At 50.2% G+C, this 21,565-nt stretch overlaps 2 protein-coding genes across 3 annotated transcripts; one reads left to right on the plus strand and one right to left on the minus strand.

Annotated features, from left to right (window-relative positions):
- The first annotated feature begins 108 nt into the window (after positions 1–108).
- On the plus strand, positions 109–6,896 carry GEMIN4 (gem nuclear organelle associated protein 4). The gene is made up of 2 exons (XM_043903313.1): positions 109–359; positions 3,538–6,896. Exons 1-2 carry the CDS (start codon positions 350–352, stop codon positions 6,705–6,707), a joined length of 3,180 nt encoding a protein of 1,059 aa, XP_043759248.1. The 5' UTR covers positions 109–349; the 3' UTR covers positions 6,708–6,896.
- A 978-nt stretch (positions 6,897–7,874) lies between these two features.
- Positions 7,875–16,800, minus strand: TLCD3A (TLC domain containing 3A). 2 transcript variants are annotated; one of them, XM_043903315.1, is made up of 5 exons: positions 16,637–16,800; positions 16,095–16,178; positions 12,081–12,285; positions 10,485–10,580; positions 7,875–9,579 (listed from the first exon to the last, which is right to left on the minus strand). In XM_043903315.1, the coding sequence occupies exons 1-5, from the start codon at positions 16,756–16,758 to the stop codon at positions 9,310–9,312; spliced, it is 777 nt and encodes a 258-aa protein (XP_043759250.1). In that variant the 5' UTR covers positions 16,759–16,800; the 3' UTR covers positions 7,875–9,309. The 2 variants fall into 2 exon arrangements, with proteins under 2 accessions (XP_043759250.1, XP_043759251.1); XM_043903316.1 differs by lacking the exons at positions 7,875–9,579; positions 12,081–12,285 and having other exon boundaries at positions 10,523–10,580.
- Positions 16,801–21,565: the final 4,765 nt, after the last annotated feature.

A 21,565-nucleotide genomic window follows, 5' to 3' on the forward strand; every position in this document is an offset into this window, starting at 1 on the left:
TGGGCTGGGGGTAGTGGGCGGTCCTTTGGGGGCGGGGCCCGGGAAGAGGGAGGGGCGGGGCCCGGGTACCTGCCTGTTCGTTGGTGGGAGGACTCCGGCCGATAGGGGGCGCTGTGGGCCTGGCGGTCCTGACGCCGCCGGCGGTTGGGTGGGACCGCGCGTGCGCGTGGGGCGGCGGAGGCCGGGTCTGTACCGCCCGGATCCCGAGCTGAGACTGCTAGCGGGGGCCGAGGCACGGCCTATTGTCCCGCCCCCCGGGGCCGCCCATTGTGTCGTGACGCTGACGTCGTCCTCTCAGCGCGGAGGGGGAGGGGGAGGGGCGGCCCGCGCCGCCGCCGGAGTCGCCGCCATGGACCTAGGTGGGTGCTCGGCTTCCCAGGCCCGGGCCCACGTGGGCCGCGGTCCCACAACCGGTGACCAGGCAGTGCTGAGCGGGCCTGGGCTCAGGGAGACCTCTGGGCCGCGGAGGGAGTTGGGAAGGCGAGGGTGTCCTGGAGACCGGGGGTCGGGATGTCGGGCTCTAGCCAACCACTCCTCCGCCCGCCTCTGGCCAGCTCCGGGCCCCTTTCCACGTGAAGGGCCCAGCGGATGAGAAGTTTACGTTCCCGAGAGTTGTCAGGTTCGGGCACGTGTTTTGGAAAAGGCCGGTCTCCGGGAGCGCCTGGGAGAATCCGCTTGGATCCCTAACAGTCTCATTCATTGAACGTCTGTTGAGTTCTTGAGCAAGTGTCTGACTCTCTTGAGGTGCTCGTGGATAGAAGGAGATGATACCATATCCGTTTCACCAGAGTTTGGGCAACTTTTCACTGAGGTCACGTGTGTACAGGGTCGAGCCTGGTGCCTTTGCGCGGGACTAGTGTTTTTCAGACCAGCAGTTGTGGGCGCCGGTTGCAGCAGCCGAGGTGGCACGTGCCTCTTGAATACTGAGAGGCCAGGTCTGGGAGAAGGGAGTGGGGAGCTGGTATAAATTTGCAGCTGCTTGCCCAGCGCCACCCCCCCTCCCGCCAGACGTGCTCTTAAGGGACTGAGACCTGGAGGCTGTCCTGGAAGGGCTGGGGTGAGGCTTCCAAAGGTGTGCCAGTGTTAGGAGGCTGTAGAGGAATATTCTGGACCCTGCCCCCAGCCAGCTCCTCCGTGGTAGAGGGTAGAGTTGGAAGAGTTTGGAGCCTGAAGCTGAGGTGATCTCTCTCCCAGCCCCACCGCTTTGGAGTTCCGACATCCTGCGCAAATTGCTTCTGAGTCTTAACGTTCTCAGTCTGAAACAGGAATGGTCCTCAAAAGGTTGATGTCACCATCAAAAGAGATCTTATACGCATACCAACCAGCACAGTGCCTGGTACAGAGTAAGCACTTAATCAACATAAGGAGTGGGCACTCACAAGCACCAGTTAACCATAAGTGATAAAACACTTGGGATTTGCCCAGCTATTAACTGCTTCTGGGACTTACTCCTTCAGGTAGCACAAATGTCCCTGGAAGGTGAGTCTCTGGTTCCAAACATCTCAACTGAGTGGATAGTGCATATAAAATTAAATGTACAGAGTCAGAAGGGAGCCTATTTGGGGGCCCTGGCAGAGCAGCCTGAGCCAGAAAGAAGGCCCAGAACCCCCAGGGAGACTCCTCAGCAACCCAGCTCTTCCTGGGAGTCTGCCTCCGCCACTGGGCAGCCAGGTGGCGTGCCCTCGCAAACAGTGGATTGCAGCAGAAAACAGTGTATTTACGCTCCTAATGGAAAGGGCAGGATAGAACCCTGGCCCATGAAGATGGAGAAGCTGTATCTTTGGGGGCACAAGGGACTGGCCCTGAGAGAGAGGGGAGAAGTCAGGAATATTGAAGAGTGAGCAGTGTTTGTACAGTGATTTAGTTTCTCAACCAAAGGAAATACACCTTCGAGAGCTCTGTCTCATGTTTCTGAGCTGGAGGAAGGGAAAGAATAGGGGCAAGATTCTAGTTCTGCCAACGGTGGAAAGGTTTGGGGGAACCAGAGTTCATCAAGCACCTCATCAGGGTTTTTTCTTTTTTTGGTTGCACCCAGTCTTAGTCGTGACATGTGGGATCTAGTTGCCTGACCAGGGATTGAACCCTGCCTGGCCCTCTGCATTGGAAACCTGGAGTTATAACCACTCAATCATCAGGGAAGTCTCAGACTCTGTCCTGTCTTATTGTTGTTCAGTCACTCAGTCATGTCGGACTTATTGTAGCTATATCTTATTTAATCCTCAGCAGCCCTGAGAGATGGGTTTGGGAGCCAACAGTGGGCACAGACCCAATGCCAAGGGCTTGACTAGTATATACTGTTAATATTTGACCCTCACAGTTATAATGTGCAGTCTGTATTATCCCCACATATGCAGAAGGGAAGCTCAGAGAAGTAATCTGTCCAAGATGACACTGCTTTTGAATGGCTGAGCTAGGATTTAATACATGTCTGTCTAAACATCCCCTTCCTTGCTAAATCTATGTCGACTCATGGCTCACTGAAGGAAGGACTCTTCTGAATCAAGTGCAGTCTTTTTTATCTATTTTCCTCTTGGTTTCTACAAAAGAAACCAGGACCCTTAGCAGCTTATTCTCTGATGGAAAAAGTTGTAGGAATTGAATTGTTTCCTTAAAAGGCAGACCATTTGAGATCCATTTGCAAGACAAGATTTTTGGAGAAAAGTAAGGAGGCCGGACTTGTCTGAGTGCTGCTGTACCCACAGCCCTGGTCCATGCCCCCTCCTAGTCTATATTGTTACTTAGAAGCTCAGTGTCGTGTCCTGCAGTACATACTTGGTGGCTGCTGTAGTTTGGTCCTGTCCTTGTGTTTTCTTTCTCTCTCTCTCTCTCTCAACACTTCCTCCCCAAAGCCTCTGCTGGTCTATCCTTTGCTGGAGGGCCTCACCTCCAGGCAGATTCCTTGAGTTACCTTTCAAGGCTTACTTTCCAGCCCCCTGTTCCCATTGCCAGAGGACATCTCTACTTTAATGTTCTTCCTTCAAACTCCAAATGACCAAAACTGACCAGTGTTCCCTCCCAGCCCAATTCTTGTGTCCCCTGTGTCCAGCGGTGCCTGTTGTCTTCCCAGTTGCAGGCTAGAGAGCTTTGTTGTTGTCAGTTAATCGCTAAGTCATGTCCGACTCTTGTGACCCCCACTGGACTATAAGCCTGCCAGGCTCCTCTGTCCATGGGATTTCCCAGGCAAGAATACTGGAGTGGGTTGCCATTTCCTTCTCCAGGGACTCTTCCTGACCAAGGGATTGAACCCAGGTCTCCTGCATTAGAGGGCAGATTCTTTATCACTGAGCCACCAGGGAAGCCCCTAGAGAGCTGGGAGTCCTTTTTGATTCCTCAGGTAAATCCTTTGACTCCAGGTCTGCAGCAGCTCCTGGAGCCACCCCTTTTTCCCTGCTCCCACCGATCTCATTCAGAACCCTTATCATCTGTACCCCTAATCATGACAGCCCACCAACCAACTGCTGTCTCTCTCTAACCTCTGCTTACTGTTCGGGAAAATTTTTCACCATGTTCTATCCTGTTGGACTTCTGTCTTCACAGGACCTTTGAATATCTGTGAGGAAATGACTATCCTGCACGGGGGCTTCTTGCTGGCCGAGCAGCTGTTCCGCCCCAAAGCGCTGGCTGAATTGACCAAGTCTGACTGGGAGCACGTTGGGCGGCCCATTGTGGAGGCTCTGAGGGAGATCTCCTCTGCCACAGCCTGCTCCCAGCCCTTTGCCTGGAAGAAGAAAGCGCTGATCATCATCTGGGCCAAGGTGCTAGAGCCCTACCCCATCACCCCTTCCGACATGGAAACCCGCTGGCAGGAAGATGTGTTCTTCTCTGTGGGCAACATGATCCCCACCATCAATCACACAGTCCTCTTTGAGCTGCTCAAGTCACTGGAAGCCTCTGGACTCTTTATCCAACTCCTGATGGCCCTGCCCACCACTGTCTGCCGTGCAGAACTAGAGCGCTTTTTGGAGCACATGACCATTGACACTTCTTCCAAGGACGTGGCCTTCTTCCTCGACGTCTGGTGGGAAATGATGAAGCACAAGGGCAATCAGCAGGACCCCCTGCTCTCCCAGTTCCGGACAATGGCCCACAAGTACCTGTCCTCCTCTGATGACTTCTCCCACCCCCCGAAGAGGTTCAAGTCCGATCCAGATGTGTGTCCAACCATGCCCCTGCTGGCCATGCTGCTCACGGGGCTGAAACAAATCCAAGACAGGATCCTGTGCCCCGGGATGAAGTGCTGCGCCTTAGCCAACTTGGCTGACATGCTGACCGTGTTTGCGCTGATGGAGGAGGATCCCCAGGAAGTGTCCGCGACTGTGTACCTGGACAAGCTGGCCACGGTGATCTCCGTGTGGAACTCGGACACCCAGAACCCATATCACCAACAGGCACTGGCAGAGAAGGTGAAGGAGGCGGAGCGGGACATCAGCCTGACCTCCCTGGCCAGGCTGCCTAGTGAGACCATCTTCGTGGGCTTCGAGTTCCTGCGCAGCCTGCTGCAGCAGTGGGGGGAGGAGCTGCAGGCCTTGCTCAATAGCAACCAGGGGACCAGCTACGACAGCTTCCGGCTCTGCGACAGCCTGACCTCCTTCAGCCAGAACCTGAGGCTCTACCTGGACACCACCAGCCTGGCCAAGGAGGAGAGGCAGGTGGTCTCTGAGCTGGCAGAGTGCGTGGGGGACTTCCTGAGGAAGACGAACAGGGTGGTGAGGAGCAAGGGCAGCGAGCAGGACATCACCGCCTCCATCGCCATGGCCATCATCGAGCAGAGGATGGACCGCCACACGGAGATGTGCTACATCCTCGCCTCCGAGAGGAAGTGGGCCTTCTCGGACGAGTGGCTGTCATGCCTGCTCAACAACCGGGCTCTCTTCCGAGAGCCGGGCCTGGTGTTAAAGCTGCTGGAGACGGTGATGGAAGTCAGCACGACAGACAGGGCCGTCTCCGAACCTCAGATCAAACAGGTGGTCAACTTGATCCTGGAGTGTTATGCACACCTCTCGCTGCCAGATAAAAACAAAGTCCTCTCTGGGGTCCTGCTCTCCTGGGGGCGCAAGGGCCTCTCCGAGAAATTGTTAGCTCACTTGGAGGGCTTTCAGGAGGACCTCAACACAACTTTCAACCAGCTCACACAGAGCGCCTCTGAACAGGGCTTGGCTAAGGCTGTTGCTTCTGTGGCCCGCCTGGTCATCCTGCACCCGGAGATCACGGTGAAGAAAGTGTGCAGCATGGCTGTGGTCAACTTTGGCACCCACAAGTTCCTGGCTCAGATTCTCACTGCCTTCCCCGCCCTCCGGTTCACGGAAGAGCAGGGGCCCGACCGCTCCACCACATTTGTGGTGTCCTGTCTCAAAGAAACGGTCTGGACCAAGCTCTCGACACCCCGGGAGGAGAAGCAGTTTCTGGAGCTCCTGAGCTGCCTGGTAAGTCCTACAAAGCCCCAAGGGATTCCAGTTGCTGCTCTGCTCGAGCCAGATGAGGTGCTAAAGGAGTTCGTCCTGCCTTTCTTAATGCTGGAAGTCAAAGAGGTGGACCTCAGTCTGAGGATCTTCGTCCAGACTCTGGAAGGGAGCACAAACCTGGAGGAATACTGGCTGCAGTCCTGCTCTCCGTTCCCGCTCATCTTCAGCCTGTGCCAGCTCCTTGATGGCTTCAGCAAATACTGGCAGCTCCCCAAGGAGAAGCGCTGTCTCCCCCTGGATGGGAAGGACCTGGCCATCCACATCCTGGAGCTCCTCTGTGAGGTGGTCTCAGCTAACGCCGACACCTTCTCCCCGGACACCTGGGTCAAGTCCCTGTCCTGGCTCCACCGGAAGCTGGAGCAACTGGACTGGACTGTGGGCCTGAGACTGAAGAGCTTCTTTGAGGGCCACTTCAAGTGTGAGGTACCAGCCACGCTCTTTGAGATCTGTAAGCTTTCTGAGGACGAGTGGACCTCCCAGGCCCACCCCGGGTATGGGCCCGGTACAGGCCTCCTGGCCTGGATGGAGTGCTCCTCCATCTCTAGCAGCATCTCTGAGCAGATGCTCGCCCTCCTGGTGGTGGATGTGGGCAACCCTGAGGAGGTCAGGTTGTTCAGCAAGGGCTTCCTGGTGGCCCTAGTGCAGGTCATGCCATGGTGCAGCCCCCAGGAATGGCAGTGCCTTCACCAGTTGACCCGGAGACTGTTGGAGAAGCAACTCCTGCATGTCCCCTACAGCCTGGAGTATATACAATTTGTTCCTCTGCTCAACCTGAAGCCCTTTGCCCAGGAGCTCCAACTCTCTGTACTCTTGCTTAGAGCTTTTCAGTTTCTCTGCAGCCAGAGCTGCCGTAACTGGCTCCCCGTGGAGGGCTGGAGCCACGTGGTCAAGCTCCTCTGCAACAGTCTGACCAATCTCCTGGACTCCGTTCGGTTGATACAGTCGGTTGGCCCTTGGGCCCAAGGACAAGAGCAGGACCTGACCCAGGAAACCCTGTTTTTCTACACCCAGGTGTTCTGTCATGTTCTGCACATCATGGCCATGGTCCCCCAGGAGGTCTGTGAACCTCTCTATGTCTTGGCCTTGGAGATCCTCACCTGCTACGAAACGCTGAGCAAGACCAACCCTTCCGTCAGCTCCTTGCTCCAGAAAGTAAATGAGCAGCGCTTCTTAAAGTCCATCGCCGAGAACATCAGCCCCGAGGAGCGACGCCAAACCCTCCTGCAGAAGATTAGCAACTTCTGACCTCCGTGGGTCAGAAAACAGCCGGGCCTCCACTTTGTGGGCTCCATGGGGACTGGAGCAGAGAAGCAGAAACTTTTCAGTCATGTGGAATTGTACACAAGCCTCAAAATAAGACAGTAACAGTGTAAAGAAAATAGTTTCTTAGGTATTTGTAACATACAGGTTGTAATAAAATTCTCTTGAGTTTGACCTTGCCTCTTTTTGAGTGTTTCTCAACAGTCTTGGCTCCTCAATACACTCTGAAACTGGGCTCACCTTGACCTGAGCTCTTAGCTAGGGCGAACTTGTTCATCATTGCACTTCTCCCTAGAAAGAAGTCTAAAGGTGAAACACTCAGGTAGACAGATTACAAGGCACATGCGTTCTTTTGCACTGAAACTCTTAAGAGACATTTTGTGGTGTCTTGGAAAGGGCAGGAACTAGGAAAAGGACTCTTGTTCTGCTACCAGTTGGCCAAGTGATTTGTGTGCCCACAAGGCCTGCAGCCACTGTAAGAGGAGGAGGTTGGGCCAAGAACATTAAGTGTTCGGGGGGTAGGTCAGTAACCTCCGGAAAATGAGTGTCTTCAGTCAAGAACTTCTGCCCCCCAGTGTTACCTCCATCCATTCACTGGATCCCAAAGGGGCTGTACTGAAACTGGTAAACACAGCAGAGACATGTTCAAAGGATGGGTGCAATTATCTTGTGCCTAGGATGGGTTGTCATGGTTTTGAAAAACATGTGGGAGTAGAAGATGGTGTGTGTGGAAGCATGAAAAGGCAAATTTAAGGTTGTCGGACGACTGGTGAGGTGTTTAACTGGGAGGCAAGGAAGGACAGATCCATACTCCCCATCATACTGAGGCAGTATTCGGGTTCCCTCCTGCACCTTTAGGTTCGGGTTCAGGTTAGTGGGCTGGCTCTGTCTGTGGCCTACAATCGGGTTTCCACCCTCCTGACTCCTAGTTGGGATTCACCTAGGAAGAGAAGAAAGGGCCTAAAGTTACGTGACCACTGGGCGTGAAGTCTAGAACTCTTGGCACCGTGAATTACAGAAACACTTTAGAGAGGTATGAGCGAGGCCCTCCTAGAGGCTAAAAGTGTTCACATATCCCCTTTCTCCGCAACAGCCCACCTCTGCCAGTTACATTGATAAGAACACAGACCAGAAACAAAGACACATAGTCACTTACTGGGAGTCGGCATTAATGTATTTCACAAATGAGAATTAAGTTGGAAAATATTAGTGCAATTTAATCACCACAGGGGTGATTAATAAAGATATACTGATAGTAAACAAAACGGTAAAAAAAATTACAGCATTTTTTTTAAACGGCACCCATTAAAGACTGAAATAGTCAAAATTTGAGACACTGTCACACATTCAGTACTTCTAAAAGTTGAGACAACAATGAATTAAAGGCACTTTTTAAAAAAAAATCTAGTTTTTCGATACCACTTGCGGAGAAATTCCATGGTAGCAGTTTCTAAAATCCTTCCTTATTGTTATGGAATAATTAGTGTTGGCACCAGAGGATGCTATTTGCAAATGGTAGGTAGGAGTCAGTCCACAGAACATATTTGGGCCAGGGCTGTCTTGCACTCTTGCTCTCCAGCCTTCTGTGGCTAAATGGTGGTAACTCAGAGGAACAAGCTTTGGACCACAAGCTCTGGCTTATCAGGAAGCCGTCTAGACGAGACATCTCACGGTTTGGAATACTGAAGTCCATCCTACCCCATAGGAAAAGGAGTGTCAAAGAGTGGGGTTACCCAGTGAATAGCTCAGCAGTCATCATTTTGTGTTACCCCTGTAGTTTTAACAAGAGCATCCTGTATGTGTGGATATGGGAGAAGCTGGGCTTAAGGGTGCTTAAAAAGGGAACAGTATCTTACCTGTTGACAACAAGCTCCTAAGTTTGACATTGGTCTTTCCAAATCAGCCTGCAGAGGTGCTCACCCACGGGCCTTCCTGCCTACTCAGGTGCTTCAGGCTCCCATCCCTGCCTCCTACTGCACCCTGCCAGAGAGACTTCTGATTGGAAGTCAGTAGACAGGATTTTGGCACATGGATGAGAATGAGGCAAAGGACCAACGGGTTATTTAGTAAACAATAAAAAACTACCTACCCACAGTGATTTTCCCAGGCCAGCATTATGTACATTATGACACAAAAAATTATGTAAAGAACCAAGTTATCACTTGCTTCTGCTGGCCCAGTGTCTAGGTACTGCCCTGAGTGGTTGGAAAGGTGGGGAGCCACCAATATGAGGACCAGGCAGATGCCCAGCTGCTTAGCACCTTGGTACCCCTTTCTCCACACTCCCTGTTTCTACCTCCCAGAGCCCTGGAGGTAAGACCCAAAGAAGGATCCTTGGGCACTGCACTAAAACCACCTCGCTGCCAGTGGAGCTCTGACAGGATCCAACAGTTATTACTAAGGGAAAAAGTGCTTTTGCAAAAGGGGCAGGTTAGAAGAGGGAGGTGATACTGAATATCGTTTAGAAAAACTCAAATCCATCTGCTGAACAATACCCAAAAGGCTGAGGCCACCCAAGACACAATTTGCAATTTGGTCCAGGGAATACTGAGCGGAGGCGGCCTCGCTGCCTGACTCATGGGAGCCATCAAGTGTCCTTTTTGGCTGGAGGAACATCAAAGAGCCGGGCTGCCTTTTTGCATAGCAGAGAGAACCAGTAGATCTGGGGAGCGATGAGGAAGGCATTGGCCACATTGCAGTGGAAAGGAATGTGGAAGGGCACTCGGAGCAGGCTCAGTCCCTGCTGCCGGCCGTACGACCAGTACATAAAGGGGAAAAGGAGGATCCGACACAAGAAGAAAGTGGTCAGTGTGAGGATTCCGTTCACCTTGTACAGCAGGGTATGCTGCTGCTTTAGCTGCAAAAGAAGAGGGAAGGAGAAAGCAAGGTCACCTGCGGGTTGTGACTAGCCCGAGTCCCACAATGTACAGGTCAAGCGTCTCCTTTTCTGACACTTGTAGAAAAGATCATTAAGTTCTGCTGTATTGATACATGCATACAGTCTCAGATTTTTTCCAGCAGAGATGTGAAAGCCACCCAGCTGACAGGAGCCCAGAAACAGCAGATTAGAAAATCTGTGGACTTCCCTGGTGGGCCAGTGGTTAAGAATCCACCGGCCAATGCAAGGGACATGGACTCAATCCCTGGTCTGGGAAGATTCCACATGCCTCGGGGCAACAAAGCCCATGTGCCACAACTACTGAATCCTCACACCGCAACAAGAGAAGCGACAATGAGGAGCCCACACACAAGGATGAGTAGCCCCCAACCACTGCAACTAGAGGAAAAAAACTCGAGAGCACCAGTGAAGACCCAGTGCAACCAAAAATAATTTTAAAAACATTTATGACCAGGAAAAATTATATATAAAGTGGAAGTCACTCAGTCATGTCCGACTGTGTGAGTCCACGGAGCCCGCCAGGCTCCTCTGTCCGTGGAATTCTCCAGGCAAGAATACTGGAGTGAATAGCCATTTTCTTCTCCAGAGGATCTTCCCCACCCAGGGAGTAAACCTGGGTCCCCTGGATTGCAGGAAGAGTCTTTACTGTCTGAGCCACCATAAAGAACTGGATCAAATGTGAAATCAAATGTACAATTTCACCCCCCTGACTTGGAAGACCAACTGAACTTTAAGTCTGTTCAGGGGTCTCCTACCCCACTATTTGTAGCACTAAAGGGATTTCTCCAACCACCCCCACCCCCCGTCTCCTAGGAAAAGCAGAGTTCCCTTGGCACTATTTCTGCCACTCCACCCATACATGCCTGAATCAGAATTCTGCCCAGCGATACAAATGGAGTGCTCAGTTCTGCTGTGAAGATGCAGCCGACAAAGAAGTCCCCAAGCTCTCCCCTGAGCTTCTGCAGAGGAAAAGAGGAAAGAGGAAATAAGTAATGGAGGATGAGGAACCACCGGAAGGAAGGTTCTTAACTGGGGCTATTGAAAAGGGTAACCCTGAGCAACCATGTGGGGGTGGGGGTGGGGGTGGGGGGTGAGGGAAAGTGCTCAATGGGCCAGTGCAGACCAGCTCACAGTGGGGGGGCTTCCATAGTTCCCGGAATCCCCAGGGTCCAGAGGCAACTGCATCACACATGGGGCTTGCTCTGAATTTCAGTGTCAGCCAAAAGAAACTCTGCAGCCCACTTTCAGGTTGTCCACTTAGTCCTGCCAAGGACACTGAAGCCAGATCAGTTCCATAACATGCGTGCCAGGCCCCATGCTTGATGTTAGAGTCCCAACAGTCAAGAGAGGCTTGTCAAAATCACGCCCTCTTGCTTCTCCTCTTATCCTTTCAGGAAAGCAGCACAGCGTGCAACAACAGCACAGTATACCACCGAGGGGAGGTATGGAAACGCTCAGAGCCCCACTTTCTTCATCTACCATAGAAGGCTAACAGGTTCTCTAATGATCACATCTGATTGCTTGCGTGTGTGTTAAGTCACTTCAGTTGTGTCTGACTCCTTGCAACCCCATGGACTGTAGCCCGCCAGGCTCCTCTGCCCATGGGATTCTCCAGGCAAGAATACTGGAGTGGATTGCCATTTCCTCCTCCAGGGGATCTTCCCAACCCAGGGATCAAACGCTCATCTCCTGTGGCTCCTGCATTGCAGGCAGATACTTTATCGCTGAGCAACCAGGGAACTCATGTCTAATTATTTCTAATAATTTCTAATGACTATTAGAAAGCTGTGAGTTTTTAAACCAAACACCTGTCACCCGGTAGGTCCTCGGGAATGACTCGTTATCCCCTCTGCATTCCCGTTTCTCTTCCTTGTTGGCTGAGTTTTTTTATGGGGGGTGGAAAGCAGATCTGGGAAGAAATTAAGAGGCTGTTTGTTTTGAGAGTCTGTGCTTTTGTGACATCAAAATAATGTATACAGCCCTCTCTGGGCACTATTAGGGCAAATAACCAGTTGATGGAGCTACTCTCATTTCTTTAAACAGTCTTTATGTTGTATATTGGTTTTTATCTTTTTTAAAAAAAATGTTTATTTATTTTACCATGCCACGTCTTAGCTGTGGCATGTGGGATCTAGTTCCCTGACCAGGGATCGAACCCAGGCTCCCTCCACTGGAAGTTTGGAGTTTTAGCCACTGGATCACCAGGGAAGTCCCTGGTTTTTAATCTTCAATGAACTAAAGGCAGAACCTTTGACAAATGCTGGAGAAGCCTTGAGGGCTAGGGAATCACCAGTAAGGAGGACCAGAAGTTTCAGATGTAATTCCTCCCTACACTGTGGCAGCAGCTGGCAGGAGGGCGGTGGGTAAGGCAGCGGAGAGGAAAAGGGGGAATCTGATGGTCAGGGTGCCCAGTTCAACAAGAGAAACGAGTGATCTGGTGGCTGTCGGGAGGCCATTACCTGGGCGATGGGCACAAGAACAAGCAGAATGAACACATGGTGTGTGATCATGAGGCGGTTTTTGCTTAGGAAGTTTCGAAAAATGGTGAGGGAATGTCTGCTGCTCTGGTCCCCGGCTCGATACCATTCACAGAGGTACATGGCGTAGGTGTCATAGATCATGTAGGGAATCAAAAACCAGACATACTCTCGGGCAAGCCAGTGCCTGAAAGAAAGCATATACACAGTCCAGGAAGTAATTATGGGTATCAATTATGAAGGTTCACAGCCAGCCTCCACTTAAACACATTTGCTTTGGCTTTGTACTTCATCAGCTGTCTTGACCCCAGATACTTTACAGTGAAGATGCTCGAACTGACAGGGCGAGTGAATAACTTTCTTTAAATTTACGGGGCAAACTTGTAAGTGCCAAAGCCTTAGAAAGCAAGGATTCCCTCAGCACCCTGTGTTTTGGTGACTTGCCATCACTATTTGCCTACTCATTTGTAATGGCTTTTCTGGTACTTCGCGATACAGGCTGACTTTGAGGTAGATACCTCTACCAATGATTCAATTGCCCCACCAAGAAACTGGTTTGGAAGGTAGCCCACATCCCAAATCCAATATTTCCAGTTTAACTCCACTTGTTACTCAGCAGTTGAGTCTCTCTTACATCTGTCTGCAGCCCCACTCTAGGGAGTTTCTGGAAGCAGCCCTGGCCATTTTCTTTACAACTGCACAGCTGAACTCTGCCATTCATTAAGAAAAATGTGTCTGGAAACGAGCCCAGATCTCAAGGACTACCTTACATCGGACAGATACCCAAAGAGAACCCGGACAAAAGACAGGGTTCCCATTTACTTGTCCAAAGGAGTTGAATCAATATTTGCTGAGTCAAAATGATAGTATTATCACTGTCCCAGAGCAGATTTGAAGGGAAGTCTCTACATAATTTCAGAAATTTTGGTCCCAGAAAAGCCATTCTACAGAAAATATATGTGAAAAAAAAACATTAAAATGATGTACTATCTGGAGAAGGATTAGACTCACCAAATCAGCTAAGTTTAATGGAGTACCCACGTGTTAGGTAGATGAAACATTTCACTATTATGTGGCTCAAACTACCCAAACATCAGAATTGCCTGCAGTGCTTGTTTAGGACTCGATACCCCAGAGACTACACATGGTGTGCCAAGGGCCTCACGTCTGTATCTTTACCTTTGTCCCGGGTGACTTAACCAAAGGAGCACATCCACTGAACAGGCAACACTGGGAATATATAGAGTGCCATTCACATTCTGGTTCCTGAATCATTCCACACTTAACCACAGCAAAACTAAGTAATGAGTAAGCTGTGAAACAGGCAAACAAGTAATGGCAGATTTAATATTCATGCAGGTCAATTAACAGCCAAGTTCCATTGAGGTAAAAAAAGATGCAATATTTATTCTGCTGCCCATCTGTGGTCTCCACTGCTTTCTTGAAGCAATCTCAATTAAAACAACTATGAAGAGCTACTAAAAGCTCAGCTGAAATATAACTGACCTCTCCCCTTGAGTGGAGCCCAGGGTTTTAAAATTTTGCACACAGTACCGATTCAGTAAGATGAGAAAGTGTGGCTATCAGAAGAATTCCCCAAAGATTTACTAGCAAGCAATCTGGATTATAATTTCAGCTACCACTAGCCTGGACCTTAACTACTTCTTTTATTAAATGAAGATAATAATCCTTGTCTTACTTCCCTGATAAAGTCATTGTGAAGATTAGAAAGTCTAAAGTAGGAGAGTTCTTTTATTTATTTATTGGCCATACCGCCATAGCATATGGGATCTTAAGTTCCCCAACCAGGGATTGAACCTGGGCCCTTGGCAGTGAACATGTGCAGTCCTAACCACTGGACCTCCAGGAAATTCCTGATGAGAGTTCTTTTATTGTTTAAGTTATATTTATTGATTTTTGGCTGTGGCGGGTCATTGCTGCACAGGCTTTTCTCCGGTTGCGATGAGCGGGGGCTACTCTTCGCAATGGTTCTCCTGTTTCGGAGCACCGGCTCTAGGGCAAGAGGACTTCAGTGGTTGCAGCTCCCAGGCCCCAGAGCACGGGCTCCACAGTGTGGTGCATGGGTTCAGCTGCTCCGCAGCATGTGGGATCTTCCCAGATCAGGGATTGAACCTGTGTCTCCTGCACTGGCAGGCAGATTCTTTACCACTGAGCCACTGGTGAGCCCTGAGAGTCCTTTTAAATGTAAAAAGTACTGTCCAAATATAAGTGCTTAGGGAATTCCCTGGTGGTACTGTGTTTAGGACTCTACACTGTCTCTGCTGGCAGATCACTGGTCTAAGGTCTAGCAAGCCTCACAGTATGGCCAAAACAAACAAACAAACAAAAGTGCGTGCTTAAATAGAGAAATTGCCTAGAGCTGTGGCTCTCAGCCCTTTTAAGGATCTGGATCTCTTTAAGATGATGATGAAAGCCCTGGCCCCACACATTCTGCATATAATTTGGGAAGATTCATAGACATCTCCTCCTACCTACAGACATTCTATATGAAGGCCTAAAGTTCAAGGGCATATGATAGAAAAATATTTGGATGAACAGACTATGAACCTCGAAAGCTTTTTCCCTGCCGCCAGATGATCTAGGTGCCTTTAGAGCATCCTTGTACATCCATGTAAGGTGAGGGTGGTGTCTGTCTCCATTCTGAAAGCAGAGAATGAATCTAAGGGATAAAGTTACACAAAAGAAGGACCCTGAAAGCCAAACTCAGATGCCCAAGCCCCTGAGACACAGGGCTAAAGAACTGAAAGTTAATCGTGTGCAGACCTCTTTTCTGAAATGTGTAGCAGCTCCCTGCAGCTTGCCCAGGAGTACTGTGGGGCTGCATCTGCCTTTATCTCTGCAAAGGAGGCAGGTGTCAAGTTTGACCTGACAGACTGGAGTGAGGGAGCTTGCTTCAACATCAGAAAATGCTCAGTTAAAATACATATTGAATCCAGCCAAGCAAAAGCTGTTAGCCTTAGATGTATGCAGTCAAAGTCACTTGACCTGTCTTCTCTCAGCATCTACAGTGCGTTGCCAATAGCTGGTCTTGTCTAAAAAGAGGCAAAAAAAGAAAAGCACAAACATCAAGATGGCAGGACAAATCTCAAGTAAGATCCAGGCACAGAATTTGCAGGCCACAGTGAATCAGACACCCCACTCAGGCTCCCCTGCCATTCCAGTCCCAACAGGCAAAAAGCAAGACTTTAAGCAAGTCACCATGAGAAAGGGATCAGGACAGGCTACTAACTTTCCCCGCACATTTGACAGTCGCTCTTCAACTTATCTGTGAGGAAGAAAGAGTGATTCTGAGAAGACAAATGAAAAGGATGGCTTTAAAAGTGGGAGGTGAGATGGTGGGAACCACCACTGCACAGGTCTAAATACTATACAAAGCAGAGCCCAGGTCTTTATGATATGTTTTACCGGATGCACATTTGCTGCCCCAGCCCTGGACTGAGCTCTAACACACACAGGAGTCAGTTTTCCAAAAGCTCCAGGAAACTCTTCATCACCTTCATCTTTCAGATGAAAGAAGAAAGCAGCATTTGTAAGGAAAGGGATGAGGGGTTTGTTCCTTTCTTTAGGAGGGCTCTACTAACCACACTGGACATACCTTGGCCCTGGAGTCCAGAGCAGGACCCCAGGAGGTCATTTAAAAGCATCAAAAGCCTTACTTTCACTTTTGAGTAATTTTCACAGATATCAATCTCATAAAGAACTTGGGTCGATAGACCACACTGTCCTCTAACACGCCTTAAATCAGACTCAAGTCTCTAAATGTCATTCTCTAGCATTTCTAAGCTGCCGATGCTGAAGGAGGTGAGGAGAGGAGGGAACTAATTATGGTGCCCAAGTTTCACCCATTAACCAGCTGTCTGATGGCTTACGCTGATAAAGAACTAGTGACTGTGAGCCACTCAACTGTGGAAACCTAGAAAGAGTTCGGCGCTGTGATTTGTGTAGCTTTCAACCGGCATCCGCATCGGATGTTACCTGTCGGTGATCACGTCGCTGCAGGAGCGGATGACGATGATCCCAGACCCGGTGGCCAACACAGCCTGCACGGAAGAAACCAGCCTAACGAGCGGCAGAAAAGAGAAACGGGGTGGGGTGGTGAAGAGCGCCCTCAATCCAGCCCCACGGACAGCATGAAGCCAGAACCCTGCAACCTGACTTTCCCCAGGCTGCCAGGGCACCGAGGGCCGCCACCCCGCTGCTGACCCCCCAAGCCACTGGTAGATGTCGGAGGTCGGGAGACGCTCCTCCCGGTCCTCATCAGCGCGGGCAGCCGACCCCCGCTTCTCGCCACCCCCACCCCTCCCCTGCAACCGCCTCCAGCCACCTCCGTCTTCCTCCTTCCCTCTGGGGCAGGACGCACAGGGTCCTCGGAGCGCTCCGGCCGGCGCCGCGGAGGGGCGAGGACCCCGGAGGCAGCCCCCTCGCTTCCTGTCGCCCCCCTTTTCCGCCCCGGGCTCGGCACGGGGCGGGCGCGGCCGGGGCGGGTAGCCGGGCGGCGGCGCGGGCTCGCCCCGTACCTGGTGCTGATCATCACGCAGTCGTGGTGGGTCCAGGCGGGCCGCGCGCGCCGCAGCCCCCAGGTGCAGACCCCGAAGAGCCCCGGGAAGAAGAGCGAGCCCCAGGCCAGCGGCAGCAGCATGGGTGCTCGGGCTCGGCCGCCTCGCTCGGCGCCCTCGGCGTGGCTCGGTCGGCTCCGCGCGCGCGGCTCGGGGACTGGCGCGGCCCGCCCGCCCCTATTTCTACCCTCCGCCCTCCGCCCCCGTCCCGGCCCGCCGCGACTCTAGCCGCCGCCGGGCGATGGCCCGGAGCTCGCGGCGCCACTCCCCGCGTGACCAGGCCGCGGACCGCGATAGGCGCGGGCGGCTGGGCGGGGCGGGGTCTCGCCGCCACCGCCCCTGGGCCGGAGGCTGCCCCGGGTTCCCCGGCCGGTCGGCCGGCGAGTGAGCGGCGGCGGGAGCTACTGCCCGCCGGGCCCTGAGCGCGCGGATGCTGCGCCCCCGACCGGCTGCCGCCCGGCCGAGGCTGTGGGGGCAGCGCCGAGGCTCTCGCGGCTTCTGTTCCGTCACCGCGGACGCCTGCCCCTCCCGCGGGGACCCGCGCGGCCAACGATCCGCCCCGCACCTGCCCTCCCCAGCCCCGGGTCAAGCGGCGGGTGGGGGAGCCCCCGAGAGAGCCAGGTAGGAAAAGGCGCCGGGCCGGGACCCCCAGAGCCGCAGGGTGGGGTGAGCCGCGAGGCAGGGGCGTGGCCCGGCGCGAGCCCGGCGGTGGGCGTCTCTCAGGCGAAGGGAGGAGACGGCGGGTGGGCTGGTGGCCGTCCGCCTGCGCGGCTTGTCTATGAAGCACTGTAGCTTCCAAGTGGGATTGTTAAGGAAATGGTCTCTCTGCCGGCCAAAGATGGCTTTTCCACGTCCTGCCAACTGCTCGACTTTCTCCTGGGGAGCATCACTCCCAGAAACATGAAATCCTGAATCCAGCAGTTCCTCTCTCAAACCTCACAGGGCGGTGGGGTCTCACGGCCGCAGACTTGCTGTGGTATTGCGGTCCTGTCTCTTGGCTTTGGGGCAAGATACCATCCCGTCCTGGTGACTGTTGTTATTGTTGATAACGTCATCCTTATTTCAGAGTTCTTGGATCAGATGCCCTGGACTTGAGTGGAGTGAATCAAATTGTTTTCACTCAGCACCAAACACAGAGCACCGATACATTAACATCAGTATTACCGGCTTCTCTTCTCTTGGGATTTGCCAGAGTTTTACTTTGGTCTGTATCTTCCACAGCTTACAAAGCGGAGCAAGACAATTCATTTACGTCAACAGCAATCGAAAGGTACTATAGGTCTCTTCAAATCACCATCATGGAAAATGTTGACCAAAGCCCTCTCAGAGGACTCTGGAACAGATGGACTCAGCCTCCCTGGGCCACTTTGCTCATTTGTGAAATTGAAGAGGCTGAATTACAAACCCTCTTAGGTTCTTCCTGCCCCCAAATCTTTAAGATTCTATGACTTTTATAAGCTAGCAGATTATTTCTGTTAGATGCCAATTAAATTTTCTCTAACATCGCAGTTGCTGGTGTAGAAGCAGATACAGAGTAAACACAGCTTTCAACATCTTCCTATATGTAGTTAAACTGAGAGATTTAGCCAACAGTAAGTAAGCAGAAGGGGGCTTCCCTGATGGCTCAGCAGGAGAGTCTGCCTGCAGTGCAGAAGACCTGGGTTTGATTCCTGGGTCAGGAAGATCCCCAGGAGGCCAGCATGGCAACCCACTCCAGTCCTCCTGCCTAGAGAATTCCAGAGACAGAGGAACCTGGCAGGCTGCAGTCCATAGGGTTGCAGAGTTGAACACGACTGAAGCGATAAGCAGCAGCAGCAGCAAGAAAGCAGAAAACCCAAAGAAAAGTGTGATATTTCTTCTGCTGAGGGCAACATCTCTGACTCCCCAATTCAGTGCCAACACAATTGGTAGAGATGTGAAAGATACATACATTTGGTAGCAAGGTATCTGGCAAATAAAAGGCTATCTGTACGTTCATATTTGCAGCTATCTGTAAACCTTCCATTCTCTCCAGAACAGCAAATCCTTCTGCACTGCAATTTCCACTCCCTGCCCATTTATCCCAGTCACCTCCAGCTCTTCCAGAGAGGGACAAGTGGTCATAAGTCCTCGCCACCATCTTTCCCTAAAGGGATCAGCAACCTGCATCAACGATGAAATACTTTTAAGTGATGCGAATCAACAGGTCATTTGTACAGCTCTTAAGGAGTCTATGAAAGGAAAACAAAACAACAGATGTTTCATGCAGAGAAAATAACCAGTAAAATCAACTTCAAAAACCATGCTCGTGAAGTCGCTAAAATGTTTAGGGTGAATCACCAGAAGGGCAACAAGCATAAACATGAGCCTTGGCTTTTCAAGTGATCCAAAAATGCCTGTGGGCAAACGATAAAGTTGAGTAAAAAGCATAAAAAAAAAAATTTTTACTTCCACTATCCCTTCAAAAGTCTTGAGCCAAACGATTCCTCCTGCAAGAAGGAATCTGTCTTCCAGGCAGGTTTCTAAGTTCATTTTCTGAACTGCCTTTGCATTTGCATAGTAAGCATGTTGGTTTTTATTTGTACGCTCTTTCTTCAAAATAGGACCATGTCGGGAATTTCCTGTCTGTCCAGTGGTTAGGACTCGGCACTCGTTTGGAGAACTACAATCCCACAAGCTGCGTGGTGTGACCAAAAAAAAAACAAAAAACAAACAAAAAAAACCAGGATCTTTTTGTTTTGTTCCCTAAGTTACACCTGGAACATTGCAAATGCTCAAGAAATGTGTGATACTTTTCAAAGCTAATGCTTATTGAGTGCTCACAATATGCCAGGTACTGGATCCAACATTTTGCATGTATTATCTCATTGGTTCATCATGAAAAATCTATTACCCTCACTCAGCATGAATGAGTGAGTATGTGTGTGTGTGTCTGTCTTCAAAATGAGACCCAAAGCAACTAAAATATTGCTAAGGTCAGACTGCTGGTAGCAGCACTGGGATTTAAATTCAGTATTTTCTGCCTTCAAGGTCAGTGTACCTAATGACTGTTCTGCCATCAAACTTGATAAGCAAGGAGAGAGTACGTAATTCTTTTTCACAATGTGGTTTTTGATTAGTAACCATTGTTCCTAATTGTTTACCCACAAATAGAAGTGTATGGGATGGAGTTTATGGGCTCTGATGCCATTATTAACACCATTTTATATTTATATATAACTATAATTTTTCAAACCATTTTACATGTATTATCTGACTTGGTTCTCAAAATAACCAACCCAGGGAGGTAGATAAGCATATTATTTTCATTTTATAGATAAGAAAACTTAGGTGCAAATGGTAAATAGAATTGCCACTCTACGAAGTGGCAAGACTCAAATTAGGACGCAGGACTCCTGATTCATGTTCCAGTGTGATTTCAACTACTTCATGCTATAGGGTTGGGAAGAAATTTAAGGAGGTTTTAATGATACTTCCTTTGTGGGTTTCAGGAGTGAGGTTTGGGTTACTGGATGTTAAGACTTATTTACCGAGGGAGGCGGGAGGGGGGATCGGGATGGGGAACACATGTAAATCCATGGCTGATTCATGTCAATGTATGACAAAAACCACTACAATATTGTAAAGTAATTAGCCTCCAACTAATAAAAATAAATGAAAAACAAAAAAAAGACTTATTTACCTAGTCAGAATCACACCCCTTGAATGGGAATCAATAAAGCTTCCAGTTTTGGAGGGCTGTGGTGGGATTTCTCAGTGGTTTCTTCTGCCACTGATCCTGCTTCTTGGTCCCCACCTCTCCCAGCACTTTAGATCCCAAGCTGGATACCGTCAGGAAGTAAGATACATGACTCTCCCCATATCTGCTCCCTGGCTTCTCCAGCCTTAAACTGAAAATTCCATATTTACTTGTAAAATACTTTGAGAATACTCAAGTGAATAGATTGCTGGGAGAAATATCAATAGCCTCAGATATGCAGATCACACCACCCTTAGGGCAGAAACCAAAGAAAAACTGAAGAGTCTCTTGATGAAGGTGAAAGAGGAAAGTGAAAAAGCTGGCTTAAAACTCAACATTCAAAAAACTTAGATCATGGCATCCAGTCCCATCACTTCATGGCAAATAGATGGGGAAACAATGGAAAAAGACTGAGATTCACACATGAAACATCTTCACATCGAGCTCCTGAGCCAAAAGAGAACTTAGAGGTCTCCATCCACTCATCTACTTTAAAAATTATAACAAAGAAAATGAAAGTCTTTTGAAATAAAAATTGTTTTATTGAGAACCACATTTCCTTTCTGCATTAGGGACAGGTGAAGCAGAGACAGGACAGGAAGGAGGATAAAAGGAGAAAAGTGATGGGAAGAGACATGGTAAGAAAGATACAGCACAGGAAGAAGATCCGTTAGAGGAGACTGAAATAGAAACAGTTAATGGGAATAAAAAAGGCCACGCTCCAGCCTTCCACACAGGAAAATAGACATAGAGATACAGATCCAGAGATTGGAATTCACAACAGACAAACAAGAGGAAAAGGGCTGTAAGACGCAGAGAAAAATGAAATGAGGTGGACAAAGGGAGAGAAAGTGACTGCCATTAATGGAACATCTCTCCCTTTAGGCTACCACCAGCAAAAGTGGCAACTTGGTCTTAGGACTCAGAGTGTGACCAGGAGGAAGTCAGTCACCTTCCTCTTTTTTCCCTCCTGTACTGTTTGCACTCAGTAAGAACACTTGGTCAATATGGCCTTTCACGGATCCCTATGTTTGTATTTTCTCCTATAGACTGAATGCTCCCGATGGGCAGGAGGGACACCCAGCACCAGGGTTAGGATTAGAGATATCTGAGTGCCCCTTCTGGCTCTGCTGCTCCGAAGCTGTGTGACATGGAGAAAACGACCTGCTCTC

Source organism: Cervus elaphus, chromosome 5 (genome assembly GCF_910594005.1).
Source record: "Cervus elaphus chromosome 5, mCerEla1.1, whole genome shotgun sequence".
NCBI classification, from domain to species: domain Eukaryota; kingdom Metazoa; phylum Chordata; class Mammalia; order Artiodactyla; family Cervidae; genus Cervus; species Cervus elaphus.